Source organism: Trematomus bernacchii, unplaced genomic scaffold, assembly GCF_902827165.1.
Source record: "Trematomus bernacchii unplaced genomic scaffold, fTreBer1.1, whole genome shotgun sequence".
In the NCBI taxonomy this organism is placed as follows: domain Eukaryota; kingdom Metazoa; phylum Chordata; class Actinopteri; order Perciformes; family Nototheniidae; genus Trematomus; species Trematomus bernacchii.
Genome location: NW_022987582.1, coordinates 6,777,126 through 6,803,188, shown reverse-complemented (window position 1 = coordinate 6,803,188; position 26,063 = coordinate 6,777,126). Strand labels below are relative to the sequence as shown.

Genomic DNA, 26,063 nt, shown 5'->3' with positions numbered 1-26,063 from the left:
TTTTTGGATGTGAATTAAGAAATGGAGAGGAGGCTTTTTTCAATAACTTCCATTTCGTATCAAAGCTGAAATCAACTGCTTGTAGATTCAAACAATTCAGAAGGCAAGCTGAAGAGAAAAGAGAATGCTCAAGGTGTGTCCTATCCGTATTTATCTGCCATCAATTAAGAACAAATGCTTAGCAAATGAACAGTGTATCCCAGAGTGGCTGCATTTTTTATTAATTCAGCTTGCTGAGAGAAAATAACGGGGAAACTGATTTATTTCAACAATTAGGTGACTGTATCTTATTACCGAACCTTAGTTTGAATTTCTATCTAAAAATGTTTCTATTGCTGCCCTGAAATAAAATGTAAATGTATGAGTCAGTGATGAAGTAGTCTGCACAGGAGCAAGAAGAAACAACTGCATCCATATCGTTTCATTATAGAACAGACATATTTACAGACAGCATTCCCCAGGCAGACAGTCACTTCACTTGGCTGATGTTATTATTAGGCACGATTTCTCTCAAAGATAAAGTATACATGCTGAATGGTCTCACACATTCACATGGATGCCACACTTGCACATTAATTCAATTTCTGCCAATTCAACTACTGTTTTACATTTTCTGAATGTAAACATACATTTGCAGTTTTAAATAAATGTTTTATCCTGAATGTTGTTAAAAGCTGCCTTTTGTTCAAAGTAGGTCGAAGACAATGTGGTAACATACTTTATGTTCTGTAATAAACAGTAACTCAGATAATCATTGAATATTGCATTATTCCTTTAGCTTAGGATGTTACCAGGTCATGCCTACTGTATATCTGACAGTGTGCAAGCTTTCTAATGGTGATTTCTGTGCTTTTTCTTAGGTGGAACACTGCTTTAATTACCTGGAGATCCAGGGGATTGCTTGTAACAAGCCTACACAGGTACACAATATGACCACCAAAACATTGTCCATAATACTGAGTGCACCAAATAACAATATAATATCCAATGTGAGATACTTTAGTGTCTTGCTAAGTGAAACCTGAGCGGGAGGGATGTTAGTGGATTTAGGTACCAAACTTCTACATTTTAAGAGCAAAGCTGGTACAAATAACTGTAGTGGACAGACAGTGAACTACACTAAAAGAATGGAAAGCAAAATATGCTAGAATAATCAATAAAACTGATTAATGTATGAGACAGACTGTATCCACAAAAGATGTTTCCCATCTGGGAAGATCTTGCATTTGACTTTTTAACCAGTGCTGGCCAGCTGTCAGTCAGCAGGATCTACCTACAAAATATGATAATCCGTCACTTACCGCAGCGCTCCTGCAGCTGAACCTCTCTCCCGCTCTTCTGGAGAGATGTCAGTCCTTTTATATCTTGACTGATGGTCTCCCTTGTTGAATAAGCATCAGCAAGGATTATGTTAATTTTGGCCTATAGAGGAGGCATGTATCGCCTTACATCAGCATTTGCATAATTGAGAGAGCGCTGATGTGGTTATGCAGTCTTGGTAAATGTCCTTAAATCTTTACGTTAACTTAGGACAAAGATGTGGGATGTAAATGTAGGTTGAGTGGATAGATGGAGATGGTTTATTTCTTATGAATTATATTATTAGTGGGTAGGATCAGTGGAGTAGATGGACAAAGAAATGGTAGATTTATTTTTCAAAGCCAGAATGGCTCAGTGGATGGAACATAGTAAAGAAAGAAGGATGACTAACTCTTTTTTGATCTAAATAAGTATAACTGTGGTTGAAGCAGGTTCGGGTGAAACCATGCATGCCTCTGTGCATCACTAATTAATGATGTCTCCTTTTAGCTTTTCATAGAGTACGAGCGTGGCTCCTTCTCTCTGAAGCTGCTGTCTACAGAGGAGGTCAATGAGGTGGTCGCTCACATAGGAAACTGTCTGCTCAGAATATGTCCCGGCCTTCCACCTTGGTGAGTTAACATGTAATGCATAACAGTTTGTGTTTTTATTCTGAATGTATTTCAATGCACCAGTCCTGTTTAGAGATTCGTGTGAGTTTGTGCACTCGTACTTTGAGGTTTTGCATGTTATACTTTGTGGCTTTTCTAAATCTTTCCTAAAAACTAAAAATGCTCCTGGAGTTAAACCTGGTGCAACAGACGGAAACATTTCACTCTAAATGTTGCTGTGGTTCAGTCTCAGCGCATGTATGTCCAAAAAGACATGCATCTAGTGTTATGTGGATGTGAACTTTATTTAATAAGTTATCTTGTGAACAGGAAGCATGAATATAAATGCAGAAATGGTCACAGATGTAAAACCATAAACTTGTATAACCTGGTCTTGCGAACAGAAGAAGGTGTTTGACTTTAGCATGAGGCTGATGTTTGTATTTTGGAGCATCATATTTGATACGATTTTATTTTTACATTAATTGTGTGGTCTAGTTAAATCAAATTAGTATTGGAGTATTCAGCAAGTTTGCTTTCAAAATTCCTGTTACGAGTAAGACTGTGAGAAAGTAGCCTGAAGCTGCTTTTAAAGGGATTAAGAGCTTTTGAACATTTCACCAGCATTAATATTTGTTGAAATGTAGAAATGGGATGGCTAAATTCTGTTTAATCTCTCTTCTCTTCTCAGTAAAGTTATGAAGAAGCTCACCATGGAGCCTCCGGACAGGCTGACCTCTCTGCAGACTCTGTGGGAGAACAACAAGCCGGCCGAGCCCGGACCCTGTGGTAGGAATCTGTGACTCAATTACTGTGTGCTTCCTTATGGCAATGCTTTAGTAACGTGTGAGTTGTGATGGTACAGTCAGTTTACAATGAGTTTACATCAACAGTGTTGTAGTTTTACATAGTTTATTAACGCAATTGTCCTTTGTGTTGAAATAAATTGTAGTTTCAAATTGCATGCAGTTTGCACCATTAGCTCTTGAAAACAGGTCTTTGGCAATATGGACATTCTCATCCAAATGTTTCTGTCGTAAATGTTGTGTATCCTTTTCTCTAGGTGGGTTTTCTCAGATGTACAGATGTGTGTGTGACTGGTTGGGGCTGCCGTACAAAGAAGAAGTACAGTGGGTCAGTATCATTTGCATTATTTTGTGCAGTGGCACAGCAGATCCTGGTTCAACTGTGTGTTTCAAGGCTGGAGAATAGCTGCACATAGCTGAAAAGAACTGCATAAAGCTCTTTGATGAAGATGAAAGACTATATATAAATATGAAGGACAACTGTATATGAATAAAGTACCAGTTTCCTTAATATCTTTTTATTTCCCAAGGTCTTTCTCATGCTCTTGCTCCTTCTTGTCCAAAATGAAATAAATATAGTCTGGTCGAGTCTTCTGTTATGTTTCTACTGCTCTGTGTCATATACAGTATAAATGTATATTGAAATCTATTTTTAATGTTTTTTTTTTTTAAGATAGCAGACATGTTTGTTAACACTCTGGTTAACTGATTGCTTCCCAGGATGTGGACACCATCTATTTGACACAAGACACCAGAGAACTTAACCTGCAGGACTTCAGCCATCTGGAGAACCGGTGAGTGTTGGCACAGAAACAAAGAATGTTGTTGGTATAAACATACAACGAAAAGCTAAGAAAGGTATTGCAAGTGTCACATGATTTACTTTTAATATATAAATGTACTGAAGTCAGCAGCTACGAATGAAGAACAATTTTAAGTTGAAGGTATGACCTTTTCTTTCGTTCCTGTGTGCTCCTCCCCAGGGATCTGGTCGCTATAATAGCAGTCCTGGAGTTTAACCAGTGGTTTACTAAACTCTCCACCAAGGATTACAAACTGGTTAGTACCCCTTTTTGTTAAAATCCTTCTCATGTTTGCTCACTAATCATATCTGTGCTCGTTTGGAGAACTCCAAAACGTAGTTATTATAGTCTTGCGAAAGCTAGCCATTAAAGGCCAGGCAATTGCGGATCCTCTGTCATGTTTGTTGTGTTACACATCAAACTCCATGATTGGGGCTTCATGCTACTCCTCTCTGGTTATCGTTATTTGAACGCTCCTACTGCACTAATGCAGGGTTTCTGCCTACTGTTGCATTTTTCCTCATGAAATAAAAAGTAGGATGAGGGCTTTGACAAAGCTTTGTCAGTATCTGTCCATCTATCATATACAGTGTCTCAAGTGATAAACGAAGGCTAACACCAGCTTATTTGAGCAATATGTGGAGAATCCCTGTTTAAACAAGACTCTTCAGACATGCTAGCAGCTCTGTGAGGCTGAACTGAGCTACATGCTAACCAGCTAACAATGACAATGCTTACTGTACATGCTTATGTTTTCACTGCTTATCTTTCTGTATTGCTCAGTGCCAACCATTCTCGTCATTATAGTTGAGCCTAATAGAACGATAACATGTGTTAACAAGCACTACAAAGATAGTACAGCTGAGGCTGATGGGATGGAAATGAGTTTAGCTAGTATTTATTAAACCAAAGTATTGGAGATATATATACTCAAAGAAAGATCAGAAGAAGTTAACATTGTTATAACTGTGTCATGGTAGTTATAAACTGGCATGAAACTAAAGGTCAACATTTCTAAATCTAGTTTTTAAGAGAATTGGTTGAATGATGGATCCTGTCACAAGTTTTGGGAAAAGCTTTATATATATTGCTTATTGTTTATTACATATCCCTACTTTTTCTATATCATTATTATTATACTATATAAATATAATAAATATAGAACAAATATTGTATTTTATCATTATAATTTTTAAGATATATCGACACTGTCTCTGTTTACTACACTTCATGTCTCTCACTCAACCTTGTGCCTGACTCTGTATCTGAGAGTATCTGCCTATACAGAATATTTTCCCTTTGTTCCCTCCATCTTCCCCTCCTGTCTGTTGACTGAGGATCAGTCCAATGTCCTTGTGTGATAAGACTCCTAATCCTAACGAGACAAAGGGATTCGATGTCTCAGGCTGTTGCCCCCCTGCAGCACTCCATTACCAACTCTCCGTCTCGACGCTTCGATCAGTCTCAGCAATTAACACACGCAGCGTCCTCAGTCCAAACAATTATCTCACTTCTCCGTCACAGACAATTCCTTTTGTATTGAATTTAAAATCCTGCCTCCTACCATGCCATGTGCATATTTAGGCTCAAATACTCACACAGGCACATGCGCCAACGTGTGCCCTTTCTATCCCAGATTACTGTGTATTATAATGGACCCTAAGGTTTTTGTGTTTGGAAGGTGTCAGTGCAGGTTTATTCAAAGTAGTGTGTCCAGCCATAGATACCACTTGTTCTGTTTTGGACATTGGTTATGTTTTGTTTGTCATGCAAAGCGCCAGCTTTTGTCTTCTTATTTAGTTACTGTTTGATGCAAAACAACGTTTTTCTTTGGTTTCTTTGGAAACTTTGTTCTATGTTCCCCTTGTTTTATGTATGCATGTTAATACAGTGATAACAATTAATCCAGGGATGCAATGATGTGCTCTGGAGCGTGAGTTGTCTTTGATCTTGTGCCAATGGAAACAGTGACAAGTTAGAACGAAAAATAAGAAAGGGAACCGAGAGTGATGACGGCAAACAGATCAGTGAGACGGATACATCAAGGTCAGTGGACAGGTCAGTGGACAGGGTGAATGGGTGAGGTGCAACGTGAATAAGGATGTGAGTCAGCAAGTATCAGGAAAGAGAGATCAGTTGTAGAGAGAAGCCAGACCTTGAAATGGACTGAACAACACATCTCCAGCTTGGAAAAAAGTATTTCACCTCTTGCAGTAAATCACTGGGTGTTCCTCCCAAATCCACTGGCATGGTAAAGTTCAACTCAAGGGCAACACTGAGCCTGAACTATTGTCTATTGTTGACTGTGAGCACTCGGGAGTATCTAAAATAAAAGTATATGGATCAAAATCAGGATGAAAAATAAAATAGAAAGTGAGTGAGGAAGAGATATGAAACATTAAGCGCAGAAGCCTTGAGCGTAAAATACAGTCCAACCATCTAAATCAAGTAGATAAACAATCTCTCAGCGCAGTGGACTGGATAATACTACACACACATGTCCTCACAAACACTGTCACACACACAGCCGGCTCTCACAGCGAGGGATTATGCTGCTCATCCTCAGTTCAATCAGGCTGTTTGTCTTGTGGTCTAATCAAGATGCTGAGCTGAAAATGAGAGAGGAGGTGAAGAGGAGAGGAGGGCAATGATGAAAGGACTCTCCTCCTGATTACCTCATGATCGCACAGCGTGTGAGCATGTTCATGTGTGAACGCGTGTGATTTATTTCAGCAGGACGTAGGGTCAGAACCACTGCATGATACGGCTGTTATTTAATGGCTGGAACATGTTGGGTGCACATGCTGTCACTGTGCCATCCACAACTGTTTTATTGTGAAAATACAGCCTCCTTTGTATGCTGCCTATCTCCCTCTTTCTCCCTCTGCTACTGCTCAACTGACAGCTCTCTCCCCTCTTTTTCTTCATTTCATCCCTCACTACCCTCATATGTCCTTTTTCTGTGTTATGTGTCATCTCTCGCTGCCCTCCATTATTCTTATTCCCCTTCTGTAATACTCACAGTTTCACAGAATAAACATGTGAACAACAGTCCCTTTCTTCCATCTCTCTCTTTCTTTGTCTCTCCATCCCCTCTCTCGTTTTCTCTCCCCCTCACTGTAGATAACAGTGTAAGACAATGTGTAAGACAATGTGTCCAGTGTTTTGGCCACACTGAGGCGCCTGGCTGCCCCTATAGCATGAATGTCAATTACAAAGAGTCACAACCAGACAAGGGTCCAGTACAGTTCTATTTCCATCTTGCTTAAAGGTCCCATGACATGCTTTTCTGGTTATTACCCGTCCCCTTGTGTGTTATGTAGCTTTTTCTGCATGTAAACGGTCTGCAGAGTCAAAAACCCTCAAAGTACACCTATAGCGAGTAAAACACAGAAAAGACCTGTCCATGCTGCCCCAGAACGCCTCGTTGGAGATTTCTCTTTTTCCATTTTTTTCTTCCTGAGTATAGTGACGTAACGAGTATAGTGACGATACTATACGTCACTATGTGTGGGGTCTGTGAGACAGCGAGACACCGCGGAACTCAGCCTGAGCACACACACACACTCACTCAGCCTTATCTTTTCTCAGCCGCGGCTCCGCGGATTTCCGCACACACACACACTCACAGCCTGGCTGTGCTCTGATTGGTCAGCTCGCCCACTCTGTTCTGATGAGTCCACCACCGTTACAGCGGAACATCAGTGATTATGTATTACAAGCCTGGCTGTGAGTGTGTGCTCAGGCTGAGTTCCGCGGTGTCTCACTGTCTCGCAGACCCCACGCAGCAACCAGGAAACGACACCAGTAATCCAGCTCACAGTGTCCGCTCCTCGAGCCTCAAAGGGCGGAGCAGCGAGCCCCGCAACGTCCCGCCAACACGGCACCGAGACCCCACGCAGCATTCTCATCTGTTTGTCATTACTGGTTGCTAACGCCATTGTAACACATAATCACTGATGTTCCGCTGTAACGGTGGTGGACTCATCAGAACAGTGTGGGCGAGCTGACCAATCAGAGCACAGTGGGCTCACAGGGAGGGGGGGGGCAGGAGCTCCAACAAGCCGTTTAGGACAGAGAGTGAATACACATACAGAGATGCTGTATGAGAAACCAATGTGATTTTGGAACATTGAACAATGTAAATCTATTCTATCTAGTAGACCTCAACAATCGAATTATGATCAGTGGAAATGGCCATGTCATGGGACCTTTAATGTTTGTGTTGGTAATCAGTGAAGATAAGTAGCGTCAATAAATAGAAATACTGCAGAAAGGCACACAGTATTTGTCTTTAAGTTTGAGTATGACACAGCGCACAGTGAACTGGGTCAGTGAACATTTAGGTGTGGCGCAAACTGTTGAATTTTTCATATCGTCTAAATATGAGTGCCTTTGCTCCCTCGACTCTCTGTCCTGCGAAACAACTGTTCTCCCTCTACAGTGTCTAAAGTCCACAGTGTCCTCCTTGTCACGCATAAACGGTCTGTAAGCAAAAGAGACAGGATCCACTCGTATGCTGTTTTTTCTTTAATTAGCTTCTTTTAATTAGCATAAATGAAAAGCTTTTCAGAGTAGTTTCACAGCACAACAACACTTTTGGGAATTATGGTTCCCAAAAGTGCATTTCTGTGTTTTCTCTCACCTTGAAAGTTTCCATCCAGGCTTTGCTGTTCTAGATAAAACTGCTTCATAAGCCTAGAAGCTGGTTCGGTTAATTAGTTCATTTTGTATGCTTCTGATTAACAGATCCTTGAGCTAAGATATACTTTATTGCTCAGAGTGTGAGACTCATTATATGTAACATTATATGTCCTACCTTTCATTTCACCCTTACTTTTCATTTTTATCGAGCATTATCACAAAAGCTAGAGTAAAGTATATGCACAACATTTATTTCGTTTTTTGTGTGTGTGTCTCTTCAGTCTGCAGATGTGTGTGAGCAGATTCTTCGGGTAGTGAGTCGTTCCAGTCGGCTGGAAGAGTTGGTTCTGGACAATGCAGGACTCAAAACGTGAGATTATAAAAACTATTAAATCCTCTAATAATACACTTAACATGTCAAGGTCAGTTAACTCATAATGTAGAAAAGTAATGGCAGAGCTCTCAAGTATGACAAAATACAATACTAATTTACAAGATTTGAAATGTTAAACTTAGCAAAGTAGCAGTAAGTAAGTTCAGTAAGTGCTTTTCCTCCTGTGTCAAGTTCAAATAACTTCCATATTCACATCTTCCATGGCAAGAGAGGGATATTTATGCTGTCAAACGTTTGATAAATAAATTATATATAACATAATAATAATAATCATTTATAAATAAATAGGTCATAAACACCTAATGGACATGCTCTTTCCCGCTCTGCAGTGATTTTGCCCAGAAGCTAGCAGCTGCCCTGGCCCACAACCCCAGCTCAGGACTCACCACCATTAATCTTGCCAACAACCCACTGGAGGACAGAGGTAGGCTATCTGCTCTAATGCAGTCTAATGTACTCGTCTATTATACTCTCTACTGTACTGTGTTAGAAACTGCTCTGTTCTAAATTTAGGGTAACGCGCCAAAGAGAAATATTTAATGCATAAAGCAGAGTCAGATTTAGCTTAAGAATGCAACATTATACAACACAGACAACATAATACAGAGTATGACATTTAAGGTTGATTTGTGACATTGCATTGAGTGCAACAGGTTTAATATGTCATCCTCTTTTTCCTAAGGTTTCTCAGTCAATCGAGGACACATGAATTATACCAAATATTCAGTCAACCACAGATTGAGAGTTACCAATCTCTGTCTTATTTGTTATCATGTTAAATTTAGCACAATAATGTGTTGAATGTGTTCTTAGCCAACAAAAAAAAAAACCTACTATATGTATCATTTTAGTCATTTTACCTTCTTAGACATTTAAACGTGTGTTTTTAAAGAAGGTGTACCTTTTTGTCGGCTCACAAGCCACTATAAATATAATCTGTTTCCTCTCTTCCTGTAGGTATCTCCTCCCTGGGTGCTCAGTTTGCCAAACTTCGTATGGGGCTCAAGCATTTAAACTTCTCCAAAACCTCACTATCACCCAAAGGTAGGTGTTTTTTATTCAGTTCTTAAGATAGCTGGATGATTTTAAAATGGTCTTGTTTGGATTCATTGAACATACCAAAAAAACATGTATAAATATTGCATCGTAATCAGCTGGCTTCCCTGTTCGTCTTTTTAGTTGATGTGCTCCCCTATGATCCGATGCAATTCACATCTTTCACTAATCTGATCACACCTAGTGCAGGGATGCTATTGGCACCTAATTAGTGCCCTATTAACACTGAGTGAGAGGGAGCAAGATGAAAGGATGTATTTGTAATGTGTGAGTGTTGCATGTTGTCATTTGCATAAATGCGGCTTACTAGACCACTTTCCTTCAATCAATTAAGTCTGAACATCTCGCCAGGATGGAAAAATCCTTCTTCAGTAATGGCCTTTGATGAAATGCTTTAAATGGGTTGATTGTTCTTCTGTAAAAAAGAATGTGGGGCATTCGTAGTCGTTCTTGTAACATTTTTTGATTGATTGTCAGCAATCACTTGCAGGTTTTGGTTCTCATCCGAAGTAAATGTGAAAGGTTCCATCTTTAGGGACCCTCTGTAAACATGCTCTGCTCTCAGGCAATCGATAAAGAGCTATCATATTTCACAGCGTAGGGTTCGTGAGTGTGCTGCGCTGCTTAAACTGAGCCCTGCTCGTCTAGTTAAAGGCACCATCCCTAATCCAAACTGTAAAAGCCTCCAATGCTCAGAGCAAAAAGAGAAGATCTAAATAATGTCGGTTTGCTGAAGCAGAACCATCATTGACCAGTTAAATATAACTACAATTTGTTGAATATTTTGTCTCTTTATCATCTGTTATTTCTCTCCTTTTTCCTTTTTCACTAAGCTGTCTACCCTTGTCATGTCAGTCACTTGACAGTCATGCAATGATTTACTGCTAGTGTGTGTCAGCCATGTGACAAACGTAACGCGAGTCAGCAGTTGTCCGCCCAGATTGTCGATATATGCACACTATTAAATTGAAATCCATGCATGCACACAGGTTGTCTGTCTCTTAAACATATCCTAATCATTTGGATGATAGCAGCACTTTATGAGATTGATGTCAGATAAATATTAAATAGTTTATTTGGATACATTTCCTTGTGGCATATACAAATATGATCCTCAACATAGCGTGACACTGATTTAGGCTTAACATTTACACAACCATGAGAACCATGCATACTCTTTTCACTTTCCATGTGTTCACTCTACATTCTGATCCTGTTCTTTCCTGTCTTCACCCACTGCTCATTTCCTCTGCTATTTCCTTCAATGTGCTGTCAAAACATCAAATTGTGTGTGTGTGTGTGTGTGTGTGTGTGTGTGTGTGTGTGTGTGTGTGTGTGTGTGTGTGTGTGTGTGTGTGTGTGTGTGTGTGTGTGTGTGTGTGTGTGTGTGTGTGTGTGTGTGTGTGTGTGTGTGTGTGTGTGTGTGTGTGTGTGTGTGTGGTGTGTGTGTGTGTGTGTGTGTGTGTGTGTGTGTGTGTGTGTGTGTGTGTGTGTGTGTGTGTGTGTGTGTGTGTGTGTGTGTGTGTGTGTGTGTGTGTGTGTGTGTGTGTGTGTGTGTGTGTGTGTGTGTGTTGTGTGTGTGTGTGTGTGTGTGTGTGTGTGTGTGTGTGTGTGTGTGTGTGATTGTGTGTGTGTGTGTGTGTGGTGTGTGTGTGTGTGTGTGTGTGTGTGTGTGTGTGTGTGTGTGTGTGTGTGTGTGTGTGTGTGTGTGTGTGTGTGTGTGTGTGTGTGTGTGTTGTAGGGGTGAACAGCCTTTGCCAGTCACTGAGTGCCAACCCGTTCATCCCCAGCAGCCTGGTCCATCTGGACCTCTCAGGAAACGTCCTCCGAGGAGACGACATGCAGGTACAAACATACACACAGTTTCATTTTACTGCTTGTAGCAATAACGCTTAATTGATTGAAGCAGGACAAAGTTGCAGTTGTGGCGAGTCCTTTTCAAGCCGTTATAAATCAGTTAGCATGTCACTGTAGAAGAGCAGTGACTCATCTGAATCCAGTCTAACAGACACAATCACACATATCACAGTAAGTGAATGTTAAAAAAACATGGATTTCAAAGAAAAAACAACATTTGCGCGGAAAGTCGGTGCAGGGGAGGGTTTATACATAATTTACATGTAAAAGTCTGCCATTTAAGCTTCAAGAGGTTTTAAAAGAACAGTGATTGTTGCAGAGTTGCTAAGAAGGACAACTAAATACCTCTCTGCTGTCTGTAAAGTAAATAAGAAGCTTGGGGGTTAGCCAAGCTTAGCACAAGGACTTGAAATGTAGCCTCAACTAGCCTATAAAATAAAATAAATTAACAATAGTCTCAGGTAACAGGTGACAGCGAGTTACTGTGTATTGCCAATAAATAGTCAGGTACAAAAACAGGTTTATAAACAGACCAAATTCAAAAAATATATATCACGGCAGAAAAGTTATAGAAGACACTCAAACAGTAAGAGAATAAAAGAGAAAATAAAATACCTTTATTGAATTCCACAAAAGCTGCATACAGTGTAGAAGGCTAATCAGATTGTCAGACACACTTCTGCTAACATATTCTCCAGAAGAGTGGCCTCGGTGTCTCCTTTGTAACAATGTGTGTAATGTTTTGCTCTACATTTAGCATTTCTACCACTTCCTTGGCCAACCCAACAGCCTGGCAACACTTGACCTTTCCAACACGGACTGCTTATTGGACCAGGTGAGTCACACTGAAATCAATTCCTGCATATCAAAAGATAATTGGTAAAGTCATGTAAATAATGGATAAAACATTTATTTTAAAGAGGACCTCCAACATTAGAGAATTGCTTTATGTAAATAAACATGCAATTAGAGTTGTCCCTCTTGATACTGTATTGTAAGACGAAGTGCCAGACAATAATATCTGTGTTGCAGGGAATGTAATCCAATTGTATACACCCCCTCAATCTGTGTTGCCGTTTGCTGCTTGTGAAGTGATCTGCATACCATATGTGATGTATTGATGTGGGTCTGGGAGCCAAATTCAGCATATTGATTAGTCTGAGATGTAGCCAGCTGTCACGCTGTCACTGCACATATTGATTAGCTCCTGAATCATATTCTGTATTTTTCACGTACTGCCAGATATAAAACCATTTACACATGCAGATTATCACGAGACAGATTTTTTTGTTTTTTCTCACACATGAAAACAAATTGCAGGAGATGTTTGGAGTTGCAACGTTCAAATCGAATTGATTATTTCGTCCCTTTTCATATATAGCACAAAACTTGGGACAGTTTGTACAGCTCATATGTTATGGTGACATATTCTGTGTGTTTGCCAGGTTTGCTCGGCTCTGCTGCGAGGCTCGGTCCAACACCTCTCTGTTCTTAATGTTTCAAAGAGCGTCTTCCCTCACAGGTAAGAACCATCTTGCCGGTATCAGTTACCTGACAAAGAGGAAAGGAGAGTCATTACTTGTCGCTTGTAGCTTACAATGTTTGTTGATCAAGATTGCAGTTTGCAAGATTACTCAAAAACTACAGGCAGTATTGTAAAAGTAGTTCCTTTTTAGTTAAACATTTGGTGTGAATGATGGTGTGACACCTGCTGGTGACAACGTGCCATTACAGACAAGATGAAGTGTGTGTGTGTGTGTGTGTGTGTGTGTGTGTGTGTGTGTGTGTGTGTGTGTGTGTGTGTGTGTGTGTGTGTGTGTGTGTGTGTGTGTGTGTGTGTGTGTGTGTGTGTGTGTGTGTGTGTGTGTGTGTGTGTGTGTGTGTGTGTGTGTGTGTGTGTGTGTGTGTGTGTGTGTGTGTGTGTGTGTGTGTGTGTGTGTGTGTGTGTGTGTGTGTGTGTGTGTTGTGTGTGTGTGTGTGTGTGTGTGTGTGTGTGTGTGTGTGTGTGTGTGTGTGTGTGTGGTGTGTGTGTGTGTGTGTGTGTGTGTGGTGTGTGTGTGTGTGTGTGTGTGTGTGGGTGTGTGTGTGTGTGTGTGTGTGTGTGTGGATCTTGTGTGTGTGTGTGTGGATCTTGTGTGTGTGTGTGTGGATCTTGTGTGTAACAGATGGGTGGTGGGTGGGTTTTTTTTCTCATCATTATCTCTCTGTTACCAGTGTGCCTCTAGGGAATTGAGGTCTTCATCAAGGGTAGAGCGGAGGAGAGAATTGGAAGGGGGATTGAGTTATATCCTCAAAAGACCTTATTTTGTGGAGCTTAAACCGTTTTTTAGACAGTAGATAAAAACTACAATGGGTCTGAGGTTTTTAGTATATGGCAAGAGTACTTTAAGCTCAATGCCCGAATTTCAGGTTATCATTTTGCCTTTTCTAGTGTTGGATCAAGAGAGCTTTCTGAATAGTATTATCTTGTATTTTAAGAAATGACTGTATCTGCATTATTTTGATTCTTGCTTTCTTTTTGTTTCTGTAGGAAAGGCAAAGAGGTTCCACCATCATTTAAGCATTTCTTCAGCAGTGCTGTGTGTCTGAACTCCATCAACGTGTCAGGAACCAAGCTGCCGCCAGAGGCCCTCAAGTGAGAGAACAATTCATTCACATTTAATGTGTCTGAGGAGCTCCTGCCCCAGATTCTCTGTGACTGTTCATTTTGTTCCTCCTTGTCTTTTATTACCTATATCCCTATGTAAAGCTTTGCATTTTTAGACTTTCAGGTACGGTAAGAATAAACTTGTCTTGTCTGCCTATATCAGAGAACAGCACCTGCAGCTTTATCTGCAATACATGAAAGTTTAATGGGTTTTGATACAAGTTGTATTATCTTGTTTTGGACTTCAGGTATTGACAGTGAAAAAAGCAACCATGGAAACCTATATTAATACTTTTATGTAACATTTAGTTACACAATGACCTTTTCTCAAATGTCAAAATGATACATCTACGATCTTTTTATAATATGTTTTAACTACATTTTTTATTTTAGAGCTCTCCTACTTGGCCTGGCCAGTAATCTGAACCTAAAGGAAGTGACTCTAGACCTCAGCTGCTGTGAGGTAAGACTGACAGAGACACATTGTGCAGTAATTTTCCCTCATAAATCATTTTATTTAAAGCCAAGATATCTTATAATTTGTACCTTGCTTGTGAGGGATCATTCGCTCGTGACAGCTGTGAATTTCAAGCCTCTCATTAAGGATAAGCGTGTTTTACATTTATCACGAGACATATCAGGGGGTTTGTTAGATCCGGTGCAGAATAGAGTAGACCTATCCCACAGCTGTTGTAACATGTAATGTACACAGTGATGCAATTACTGGGTAACATAGCCAAACTGTACTGCTGTAAAATACAGTGAGCCTGAGTGATCAAAAGACTGCAGCCAGTGGATTTCAAAGGGGCAATTGTTAATATTCTTGATTGTTTTTGTTCATTCGTTTACTTTAATAGTATTGGCAGCATTTGTGTAATTGCCTTTGTCAGCTAAAGTTTGAAGTGTGTATTTCTTTTAATAGTTTGAAGCTCATTGAATGAAATCAGCTTTTTAGGAGCCACTCCAATACCATTTGACAGAACGGTGACACAGTTAAAAGGCTCTGTAATGGAACACTTGGCAGACAGCAGGCGGGGGTGGAGGGGGAGAGATGAGAAGGGGCCTGCAGGAGGGAGGGTTTTAGTTTCTGTCCCTAATTATTTCATCAAAACTCTTGCATGTCTCACACACACCAGCACCTCACCTTCATCTCCTCCTCTGCTCGAAACAAAAAAGGCAGCTTGCTGAAGATTCAATGGGATTGCTAAAGATAACGCATGAATACAAATTACACAGGAAACCCAATTCCAGATTCCCATAGAAATCTTCACAAACTGAAGATGCGGGGGAAATGATGCGTTCCATCCTTTTTCGAGGTCTTAATGAGGCGTTTGGTGGCAGCAGCATAAAATCTGGGCTGAGTGGGCTGACAGCATGCTAAATAAGCACCGCGAATGTGACTCCTGTTGAGTGTGTTTGTGCAAATGTGTGTGTCATTGGTGATGATCATTAAGCATCTGTGTGGTTTGTTGCTGGTAAATGTTGGCATGGCTCTGACACACTGCTCTCCTTCCCCTAATGCTTCTGTAAGCTTGGCCATTGTCTAAGTACATATGTGCTCACTCTTCCTAATTAACTTCTCACTCCTAGCATGTGTGTTTTGGCAGATGCTTTATTTTTCTGCTGATCCTATTTTCTCGAGGGTTAATGTTTCTCTTTCTGGATGATGTGTGTTTTTATTTATTGTGTCTTTTGCCATCAGCATGTTAGTCATCTAACCACCAAACCCTCTTCATAAGTCCCTCCTGCCTGTTTCTATTCTAAGTGGTGTTTGAGAAACTAAATGCATGTTTAGTCTGGCGCACACATTTTCGTTTTAAAGCACACTCTACCAAGGTATCAAACATACTTCAAAATTCTCCCTCCTGTCTTCCCAGTTGCGGTCGGGAGGTTCTCAGATCCTTGAAGGTTGTATTGCAGAGATCCCAAACATCTCTAGTCTTGACATCTCTGACAATGGTATGATGGTATTTTATTTATTGTACAATATAATAAGTTCACTTTTATACCCTAACCTCATGTTAACTAAATGTTGACCTTCTTACTTTTTAAACCTGTTTCTCTACCTCCAGGCCTGGACTCGGACTTGGCCACTCTGCTGGTGTGGCTGGCTAAAAACAGATCAATCAGACACCTGTCTCTAGGGAAGAACTTTACCAACATCAAGTCCAAGTAAGAATACAGGACAAGTTCCCTCCTACTGTACTGTGCACTGAATATATCCTTACTGAGGATGGTGTCCACTTAGTTAAAGGTGGGGTAGGTAAGTTTGAGAAACCGGCTCGAGATACACTTTTTGTTATATTCCATGGAATGCTCTTAACATCCCGATAGCAATGAATATCTTAAGTGCTTTGACAAAAAATCCATAAAAAAATGTCATCTGTGGAAGCCGTAATACTGTAAAAAGCACGACCAATCATTTTAGCCGGCCCGGCTAAAATAACTGGATGGCCTACCTGCCTGTCAGCCTTCCATCTCGTGCACAAACTTATCTCGTGCCCTCATTGGTCATGTGCGCGTTCGTGTGTTGGAGGAGGGGCTCTGTAAGGAAGTGGCAGATTTTTTCCGGTTGTGTATTTTCAAATTCTAGCACACTCGAGCTGTTTTCTCCAAAATTACCTACCCCACCTTTAAGTAACATGGTGAAGAGGACCAGAGAGTATGCTTTATTCCAAGATGTTGCACAAAATAATCTAGAAAATGTTTATTATGTAGATTAAATATAGAAAATCTGTGCACTTTAGTCCAATTATCATGTCCACGCTGTCTATTTCCCTCTATTTCTTAGAAACCTTGGTCCAGTGCTGGACAGCCTGGTCCACATGATTCAGGAAGAGGAGTCGGTGAGTGTTTTTAATTTCCTTCTCTGTCTGGCTTTTGTCTGGGACTGAAGATAAACGGTGTCCGAACAGATGCCTCGGTGTCAAATGATGTTTCAGGCAGCATCCAGATGAAGCAATTCACTGAATCTCCACCAGCTGCTCTACAACTGACCTCTGACCCCTCCATCGCAGGGTGGTGTTAATATAATCACCCTACTGTGATCAATAAAGTATCACATTTAACCTTAACCATGTGGTTTTTCACCAAAACCACCAAAGAAGAGCGAGTTATAGAAGCATCTCTCATTATTTTGACCCTATTATTTAAACTTGAATATACAATAACTTTTCATTATCTTGCATATTACAGTATGCTGTTCACCGTCTAAATTCAGAATAAAAAAGCGTCAACACTCCCTCCATCCTAATTTGTCCTCCCTGTGTCTATTAATGTCCAAAAATTGATTTTCTTTATGTATTCCAAAATTCCCGATAAGCTGTACTTTTTTTTCCTTTGTTCAGAAAACCTGTAGTGAAATAAAGGGATCTTCTCCAGCTTTCGGCTGTCTTTTCTGACTTTCTGTCCCTAAATCCATCTCACTCATTGTATCTTTCTCCATCATGGGAGCTGTCAAATATTTTGTCTCCCACAGTGGCCGATGTGTTAGATTAATGTTCCTATGGAGCTGCTCTGTGCTGGATTGATCTCTCAGTGCCTGTAGTGTATGTGGGTGTCATTATGTGAACCATGAGATAAGCGTATTTTTATGAGCTGGTTATCTGGCTGTGCAGATGGCATACAAGAGCAGCAGAGGAGGGTAAAATGTAATGGATGCTTACTGAAAAAGGCCCCAAAACTGATGTTAGAGGCAGAGGGTCTAAGGATGTTCATTATGGGTGGATAGAAAGGAATAAATAAGAGATGGAAGGTAGTGTGGCATGAATGTAGTTCTCTGTTGCTTACAAAAAGCTAAAAAAAAAAGGTATTATTGATAAAATAAGTTATGGTGCATGGATACTATAGACAAGGGAAATAAATTGTGCATTTGTTGTGTGTTAATGTGCGTGCTTGCGTCATTCTGCCGCTCTACACGTTTTGGATAGAAGTAGAAGGGTGTGTTTAACTAGTGAAAAAAAACTGCAACAATTTAACGACACATTGAGAAGAAAAACTGCCCAATCTTAATGTCTAATGTGTGAAAACAATAATTATGATTATTTTAGAGTTTCAGTAAGAGCCCCATCTTTCTCTCTCATCTACCAAATGATTGTAGACAAGACACAGACTGTTTTATTGCTGCATAAACACTGCAGAATAAATGGGTTTCATCCGAATATTAACAGCAGTCCATCATTGTACAGCCAATCATTAAAGCGATTAATTTGTCTCTGGTGTAAGGCCAGCTTTTATTTGCAGCTCTTGGGATACATTTTCTCATTCACTAGGTTTAATGAAACAAGTTGTGTATGCACAGCCAGGGTAAGGATTTCATAATTCTAGTCTATAATAAAAGCTGAGAATCCGAGCTGCTGAAAGTAATTAGCTTCAGCCATTTTAATTACTTTTTTATGCACAACAACATACAGATGTTGCCATTGTATACTTCTATTCTTTATATATACTGCTACCAAATGATATTGGTGTACCTGTTTTCTGTGTTACAGTAGGGCATTGTTAGTTTGCCCCTGTTTTTATTTTGTATTCTCGTTAAGCAGTTAGAAACTTTGCAGAAACACGGTGATAAAGATGTTGTTTCTACTCTACATCACTGGAGAAAGAATAAGCGACCGCAGCGAGTGCTCCATAAACTTGTACCTATTTAAATTTGCATGTTTAATGTCTGCTCGGAGCCCCACAGGACCACATTCAAGCCGTAAATAATTCTCTCTGCATCTTTAGACAAGACATAAAACAGTAATGTCTGCCTTAATAACCATGTTATTGCTGATCCTCCATACATGCATTGCTGGCCAAAACAATCTGCCTATAAATGCTGCATTACAGTTCAACTAAAACATGATTTAGACCTCACTGGGAGTGTTTGTTGCAATGCTTTATGCTTTTGCCTCTCTAGATTTATATGAACTATGGCCATGTTTTCTTCTCACTGGATTTTGTTAATGCAATTCTTTTTTTAAGATCACCATTTTTCATCCAACCATATAGTCACTGAAGTTCTCAAATGACTTTATTCTGACTTGTACTTTTTCTAACTTACTTACTATGATACATTATTAAACCGCCATGGTTACAAGTTACTTTTCAGATAGAACATTTGAAAATGTATAATGAGCCTTTGAAATATAATGTTTTGTTAGACAATAAGTTAAACCACCAGACAGTTAATAAACCACATCCATCTACAACATAAATGGCAGTTTACATGTTGATGCATGAATTATAATAATAATATATGTTATAATGCAACACTGACAGAGCCCTTTTCCGCTCAACCGGTACATTAAAAATGTATCGAGGTTCATTCTTAAAAGGTCAATTGAAAAATAAAAAGTTGTACTTGTCGATGAGTTGGGGTGATGATCAGGTCCTAGTGACATTGGAGTCCTCAGCTTACAATCTTTAGGTGCTAAAAGTCCTTGTGCATTACTCTTGGAATAAAAATTGGACCCTAAAACTAGGCCTGGCGCAGCCCTGAATCTTTAGCAGGTTCTCTTAAATCAAGCAGTGAGGAGCTTCTTTCAGCCTCTGCATGTCCTGTGAAGACTGCCCCCAGGGGGTCTCCAGCTGTGTAAATGGCATGCATCATAAAGCAGCTCAAATCTGGTGAACAGACAGGCGCAGTTGGACATTTGTAAGCCCTCGCATCACTCTCAGCCACTCTAGGAACAGAGTTTTATCATTACTGATATGTTTGCAACAACTCTAACTCGTTGAACCGTCAGGTGAAGATACACTGCAGTCTTGCTTTCCTAAAACTGTCACAAACTCTCAACACCGTTTCTTCTTCTCCTCTCCCAACCCCACCTCCTCCTCCCCTCCCCAGCCCCTCACCTCTCTGTCTCTAGCGGACTCGAGGCTGAAGAGTGATCTGACCATCGTTCTGAATGCCCTCGGCAGCAACTCCTCTCTCACCAGGTTAGACATCGGCGGGAACGCAATGGGGGACATGGGAGCCAAGATGTTGGCCAAGGCGCTACAGATCAACTCCAAACTCAGGTGAGGACATGTTCAGGGGTCAAAGGCTATATTACATGATTTTCAATTAGAAGTATAACAATAGAGTTGATCTTTTACTAGCTCTTCTGCAGTTCTAGATTTTGAATACATGTTTTAGACATGCTGAGAATTCATGACACCACTTATAATCATTTAACCTTGACAAAAATAAAATGGGAACACTTTACTTTGAAACCATCCCATTTTAAGCGTTAACACTTCATCATTCAATCAAACTTTATTTATATAGACATTTAAAACACACTATAATATTATTGTTACCAGATATATGCACATTTTTTATTGTTTATCATGCAACATTATATATTTGTTTCTATTAAGATATATTGTATATAATTACAACTGCACTGAACTGTTGAGACAACAGCATCCACGTTTGGTTAACCACCAAGTTATTGACTTTAATGCATTTTAAAACACAAAACCATTTCTTAAATAAACTATATTGTCTTTAAATCCTAAATAATAGAGGTTAAACTAAGTGTGAACTAATAAAAATGACATAAATGTCTTGCCGCATGAGTGCTTACTCCAATATAACCACAACGTCATACATAAAAATGATAATGGACAACAGTGCAGTTATATACATATATATTGCCATATATTTTAGCCTGTGTCCGCTAAAACCCATCTACATGCTTTTTTATGGTTCATTAATGTTTGAATAATTACCTGAATAGGAAACAATAGAAGACATAACATGTGACTGCACTTTCACAGTGTCCTATTGCCTTTACGTTGTCAGTGGTTGTAGGTTTCTCTCTGAAATGATTAGCTCCTTCTTTGCTTGTGTCACAGCGTGTGTTTGTCTGTGCAGGTCTGTGATCTGGGACAGGAACAACACCAGTCCTCAGGGGCTCCAGGATGTAGCAGCCGCTCTGGAGAAGTAAGTAGCTCCTTCTGAATCTGTGTAAACTGGGTCCCTGTATGCCTACCACATGTATACCTGTATGATAAACACTGTCTGTTGGCAACATGTGAAGGCTACAGTGCACTTTTATACCTTTAATCTAACAGCACATACACTGGCGTGCTACATGAAAGCTGCTGAGGGATTGGATGTGTTGTTGCACCTCAGTTGTCATTTGGCTTTAGGCTGAGCAGGAGGAAACCTTGAGGTGTGTTTAGACAGGAAGAGGAGAGATGATGACAGGAAGGAGACAAACAAGAGAACAGTGATTATGCGGTTTTCAAATCAAAGGAATATTGTTTAAGGTGATGTAGAGAGTAATTTGTAGGCCATGTTCACACCAGATCTGACTATAAGAGTCGAGGGAAAAGAGCCGTCGGGTTCATATAGAAGTCAAATCTGTTTTAGAACTATGTTTCCTGGCGTAGTGCGTCGTTGTGTGCTTGTGTTTGCCATGAAGCCAGGAATATCTGAGTAAAGATGAATCAGTGTGCGTTTAAGGCCAAATTAAATCAACATTTGACTCAGCCTCTGGCCTTTCCTTTGCCTTCAAACACCATCATTTTCATCTCTCTGTGCCTTCTGCTTTGCTTTTCATCATGATATGAATATTAATAATGTGCAGTGACCTCTATTTCAAGATCAGTAACCTCGCTAATGGTCCCAGTTCATTGCTCTATAATAGACCAATGTGACGGAAGCTGAAATGCTGGGCCCCAAGTAATGCTACCACACACAGACACACACATACACACGTACATGCACACATGCACACACTAGCACACTTGCACACTTGCACACATGCACACACACATACAAGAATACTTTCATTAAAAATGGTAATGAACCCTGGCATATAATTACTGTATATGTCATGGTTCAATAACCTTAATGACAGCAAGTTATCCTAGTAATAAATTAGGTATTCAGATATTGACTACTTAAATTATAAATGATGGTGTTCTAAAATACCACAAGTGGATGCATTTCACTACAGTAGGTTAACTATTGTTCTACAGTCAGTAATATTAGAAACCACAAATTGTGATTTTCATTTTCATTTACTCTAATCTTTGCTTCTTTCACTTCCTCTTCAATGTGAACCAACTGTGGAATAATAATGTCCTCTCCCCTGGCTGTGTGTCCATCAGGAACTTCACAATTCGTTTCATGCCCATCCCCATCATCGATGCCTCGCAGGCTCTGAAGGCCAGCCCTGAGAAAACAGAGGATGCCTTGCTAAAGGTTTGTTTACATTTCTCATTGGTGCCCCCAGCTGTCCTGTGAACAGGACTTTTAAAGTCTCTATGCAACAGCTTTAGGGAAAAACTGTTACTGTTTATCATTTTCACTTTGATGTATATTCATGACAGTGGCGTTGTGTTTCCCCCCCAGATTGAGAGTTATCTGTACAGGAACCATGAAACCAGAAAGTACCTGCAGGAACAGGCCTATCGGCTGCAGCAGGGCATCGTGACCACCACCACACAACAGGTGATTATTGAATTAGTAGGTCTGACTGTAACAAAAACTGACATTAACAACTGAACTTTTACTTAACTTTAACTTTTTATGTACGAGATCAATAGTATATTTGGTCTAGTATTGAGAGAGGAGGACGAAGATATGTTTCATTGAACTTTATGGTAATTTGTTTATTCATTAGGAACTAATATGGTATCCTAACAGTAAGTAGTTATTCATTAATTGAACATGTTTAAGCCTTTCAAAAACAAACTTTCTTGTCTTTCAGATGATTGACAGAATCTGTGTGAAGGTGCAGGACCACCTGAACTCTCTGAGAAACTCTGAGACAGACGTCATATTGGAGGACGTTAGGACAGCCGAGAACCTTATCAAAGATGCCAGGAACTCTAAAACGGTGAGAAGATGCATCATTTACATAGGCTTTGCTGATTCATGTGAATTCAATTATTTTATCTACATGCTTAGCTTTTCTACATTCCTTTGAATTCCTTCGTTGTCCTCTCTGTTCCCCTCAGCTGCTCCCTAACCTGTACCACCTAGGATCAGCTGCTAGAGAGGAGGTGAACAGCTCCTCAGCCGGACCCATCCAGGAGAAACTGGAGTCTATGGCTGGGGAGGTGACCAGTGTCATGGACCAACAGCTGCAGGTAGCCACAACTAAATGATTTAAATAAAAAATGTTGAATGTGACTTTATTTTTGGCTCAGTACCTTGGATATCATTCTAACAATTCAAACAATTCAAAGTCTATCATGTACAGTAGTTGTGGTTAACAGTGTCTGTTTGTAATCAATACAAGGAAAACAAAAGAAATGCACCACCTACAGGCAGTGAATACAGCCAAAGGAAATGACTTCAAATCACTTTATTCAATTGTTAATAATAATAACTCATTTTATTTAAAAAGTACTTTAAAACAAATCTAAGTTACTAGTGCTACACAAAAAGCACCAAAATAAAATCAGTTAATATAAAAATGTTAGTTACTTAGTGATTTAATAATAAAATGGTTAAATCTATGTTCAGATAAAATAAATAAAATCTAAACTAGAAAGCCAAGGCTGTTTCCATAAGTGACAATTAGTTATAAGTGACTTGCCAGTGTAAAATAGAGATATTTCCTCAATCTGTCAGCCAGGAGTTGACTTAAATCAAACCCCACATCATACACACATCATACACACATCATACACACGTTTACCTACATGAATCTGTTATCTTTGCGCCCTCCAGACTCTGTTGGAGTCGATGGTGGATGCAGCAGAGTCTCTATGTCCCCATGTGATGAAGAAGAGTACTCTTCGTCCAGAGCTAATGCAGGCCAGCTCAGCCAAGATGGTCGTACCTAAAAGCTTTGTCACCAAAACCCTCCTGGAGCAGTCTGGGGTGGATATCATCAACAAGATCAGGTGTGTTGAATAGTATTGAGAACATGTAAACCTAGATTTCACAGTAATGGTGGTTTGCTGCAGTACCTCACCATCACTCTCCTTCTCTTTTTGTGTCAGTGAGGTGAAGCTGAGTCTAGCGTCCTTCCTGTCTGATCGCATTGTTGATGAGATTTTGGAAGCTCTTTCCACTTCCCAACTCACTCTGGTAAGATTAAAGTCAACAATGATTTCAAATGGCTCATTGAATTATTAACAATAACTGTTCATTTGAAAATCTATTCGCTGTTACAAATTGTCAGCTGCATCCACACTTATTTAACCTTTTCCAATTTTAGTTTTGCAATTCTTTTGGTTACATTGGCATGTTCATTAAGTTTGAATCTCTCTGAAACTCCCTGCTCATCCTACGTTTGCTTCTCTCTGTCTTTCTTCTCCCTGTTTCTTCCACTTTTCTCCTCCCAGGCAGACCACCTGGTGCGGCGAGGTCGCCCTTTGATGCAGCAGGGGTCCGTTGATCTTGACGTCCCAGAGGAGAAGATTCCTAAACGGGCATCGACCGAGATTCTGGAGGGCGAGAGGCTCGATGATCTGGAGACCTGCATGGTAGGATTGGGCGGAAATGTGTGTTTAACCGTCCAGTGTTTATTATTTATCAATTGTTTTTCAAGGAACTTGATTTACAAAAAATATGTATTTCCAAGCGCCCTGAACGCACATTTAGTTGTATGAGAGGAATGAAAGAAGCAATTACACCTGGCTTAATATCTACTTGAAAAAAAGTCCTTGAGGAAAATCTAAATTTGCGAAAGACAATTGAGAAGGGATTTTGGTATTCATTTAAAGAACCTCCTTCATTAAAGTCAACGTTTGCTTTAATAGTTGGCTGTTTATAATAATTATATCATTTGTACTCTATGAAAGCATATTTCCAAAATACTTGTCAGATTTGATTATGTGATAGAAGAATGACAATTGGAAAGAACTTGTCATTAACATGTATACAGTACGTGTAGTAGTAACGTATACTCTCCAGGACTAGAAAGAAGGAAAGAAGGGAGGGCACTGAGTGAAATATTTGAAAGAAATTAAGATTAACTTCACCTACAAGGTACAAGGTTCAAGGTTCAAGGTTCTTTATTGTCAAACTAACATAGCTACAGAGTAATTATGTCGTTGAAAATCTTATGTCACAGGCTTCTCCAACAGTGCAACACAATAATACAGATAAGCAGACAATATTAACCAATATTCAAATATACTATATTAAAAGTAATACAAAAAGAAAATACAAAAAGAAAAATGGTTTTAAAAAAAAAAGTGAGAGTAAAAAAAAGTGGAATAGTGCAATACGAGTCTATATACAAGTTATTGGAATGATATATTAGATAATAGATAAATAATTACTAAGTAGCAGATGAATGTTATGAAATTGTTCCAGCAGTTCAGTTTATTCAAGTTTATTCAACCTTTGTGAACATTTCCTGTATCTTGAGAAGAGGAATGGTTGCTTCTGCTTTCTTCCTCATTTTAATGTAGAATACAGGCTGCATTCAACAGGAAGCTGCATGTTCTTTTAGTCTCTGGTCCTGTCTGTTTCTCTAGTTTCACCCCTCTCTTCATCTTATATCCCTCCCTGTCCTATCTATCTCTACTTTCTCCTGTTTTATATGAACCGGTACCCCAGCTATCTCTTTCATTTTTGTCTTCACCAGGCTTTACTGTGTGTTGTCTTTCTCTGCTCTTCTTTTCCTCTGTTCTTCCTTCTCTTCTCTTTGCTCCATGGAGACTTTGTGCTGCACCACTGTAAGTAACTCTGGACTGCCGCTCGACACTCTCCTTTCAATCCACGTTCTTTTCATCTTACTGCTCTTTCTCTTTTCTGTCTCTCATCACTGTGCTTGCCTGCTCTTCAGCTGTCTGTGCTGTAGCTTTATCTACAGCACAGACAGTCTCATGGTACAATATATTTGATCCCGGTTATTTATCTTAATTATGATAAGCTAAAAAAAACGACAAAATTAGTATAGAAGGACCCATGTTTCTCCCTCACTCTGTAAATTCATTTACATTGGCGAGTATGCATCCGGCTACATTGCTTCTCTCCACTGATGCACTATGCCTGTCATCACC

General features: G+C 39.7%; 1 protein-coding gene across 2 annotated transcripts in view; it reads left to right on the top strand.

Moving 5' to 3' along the window:
- Positions 1–26,063, top strand: part of LOC117480726 (F-actin-uncapping protein LRRC16A-like) — a 64,014-nt gene that overhangs the window by 28,723 nt on the left and 9,228 nt on the right. The window contains exons 4-30 of one of the 2 annotated variants that reach the window (XM_034128161.1): positions 861–920; positions 1,810–1,931; positions 2,602–2,699; positions 2,974–3,044; positions 3,437–3,510; positions 3,700–3,775; positions 8,445–8,533; positions 8,887–8,981; positions 9,515–9,601; positions 11,355–11,458; positions 12,228–12,305; positions 12,916–12,992; positions 14,001–14,105; positions 14,511–14,580; positions 15,995–16,076; positions 16,190–16,289; positions 16,909–16,963; positions 19,948–20,120; positions 20,962–21,030; positions 22,206–22,299; positions 22,450–22,548; positions 22,808–22,936; positions 23,058–23,189; positions 23,776–23,951; positions 24,051–24,138; positions 24,396–24,536; positions 25,719–25,736. In XM_034128161.1, coding sequence (XP_033984052.1) covers positions 861–920; positions 1,810–1,931; positions 2,602–2,699; positions 2,974–3,044; positions 3,437–3,510; positions 3,700–3,775; positions 8,445–8,533; positions 8,887–8,981; positions 9,515–9,601; positions 11,355–11,458; positions 12,228–12,305; positions 12,916–12,992; positions 14,001–14,105; positions 14,511–14,580; positions 15,995–16,076; positions 16,190–16,289; positions 16,909–16,963; positions 19,948–20,120; positions 20,962–21,030; positions 22,206–22,299; positions 22,450–22,548; positions 22,808–22,936; positions 23,058–23,189; positions 23,776–23,951; positions 24,051–24,138; positions 24,396–24,536; positions 25,719–25,736 — 2,562 coding nt within the window. The remainder of the gene's footprint in view (positions 1–860; positions 921–1,809; positions 1,932–2,601; positions 2,700–2,973; positions 3,045–3,436; positions 3,511–3,699; positions 3,776–8,444; positions 8,534–8,886; positions 8,982–9,514; positions 9,602–11,354; positions 11,459–12,227; positions 12,306–12,915; positions 12,993–14,000; positions 14,106–14,510; positions 14,581–15,994; positions 16,077–16,189; positions 16,290–16,908; positions 16,964–19,947; positions 20,121–20,961; positions 21,031–22,205; positions 22,300–22,449; positions 22,549–22,807; positions 22,937–23,057; positions 23,190–23,775; positions 23,952–24,050; positions 24,139–24,395; positions 24,537–25,718; positions 25,737–26,063) is intronic. The other variant, XM_034128162.1, reaches the window with a different exon arrangement.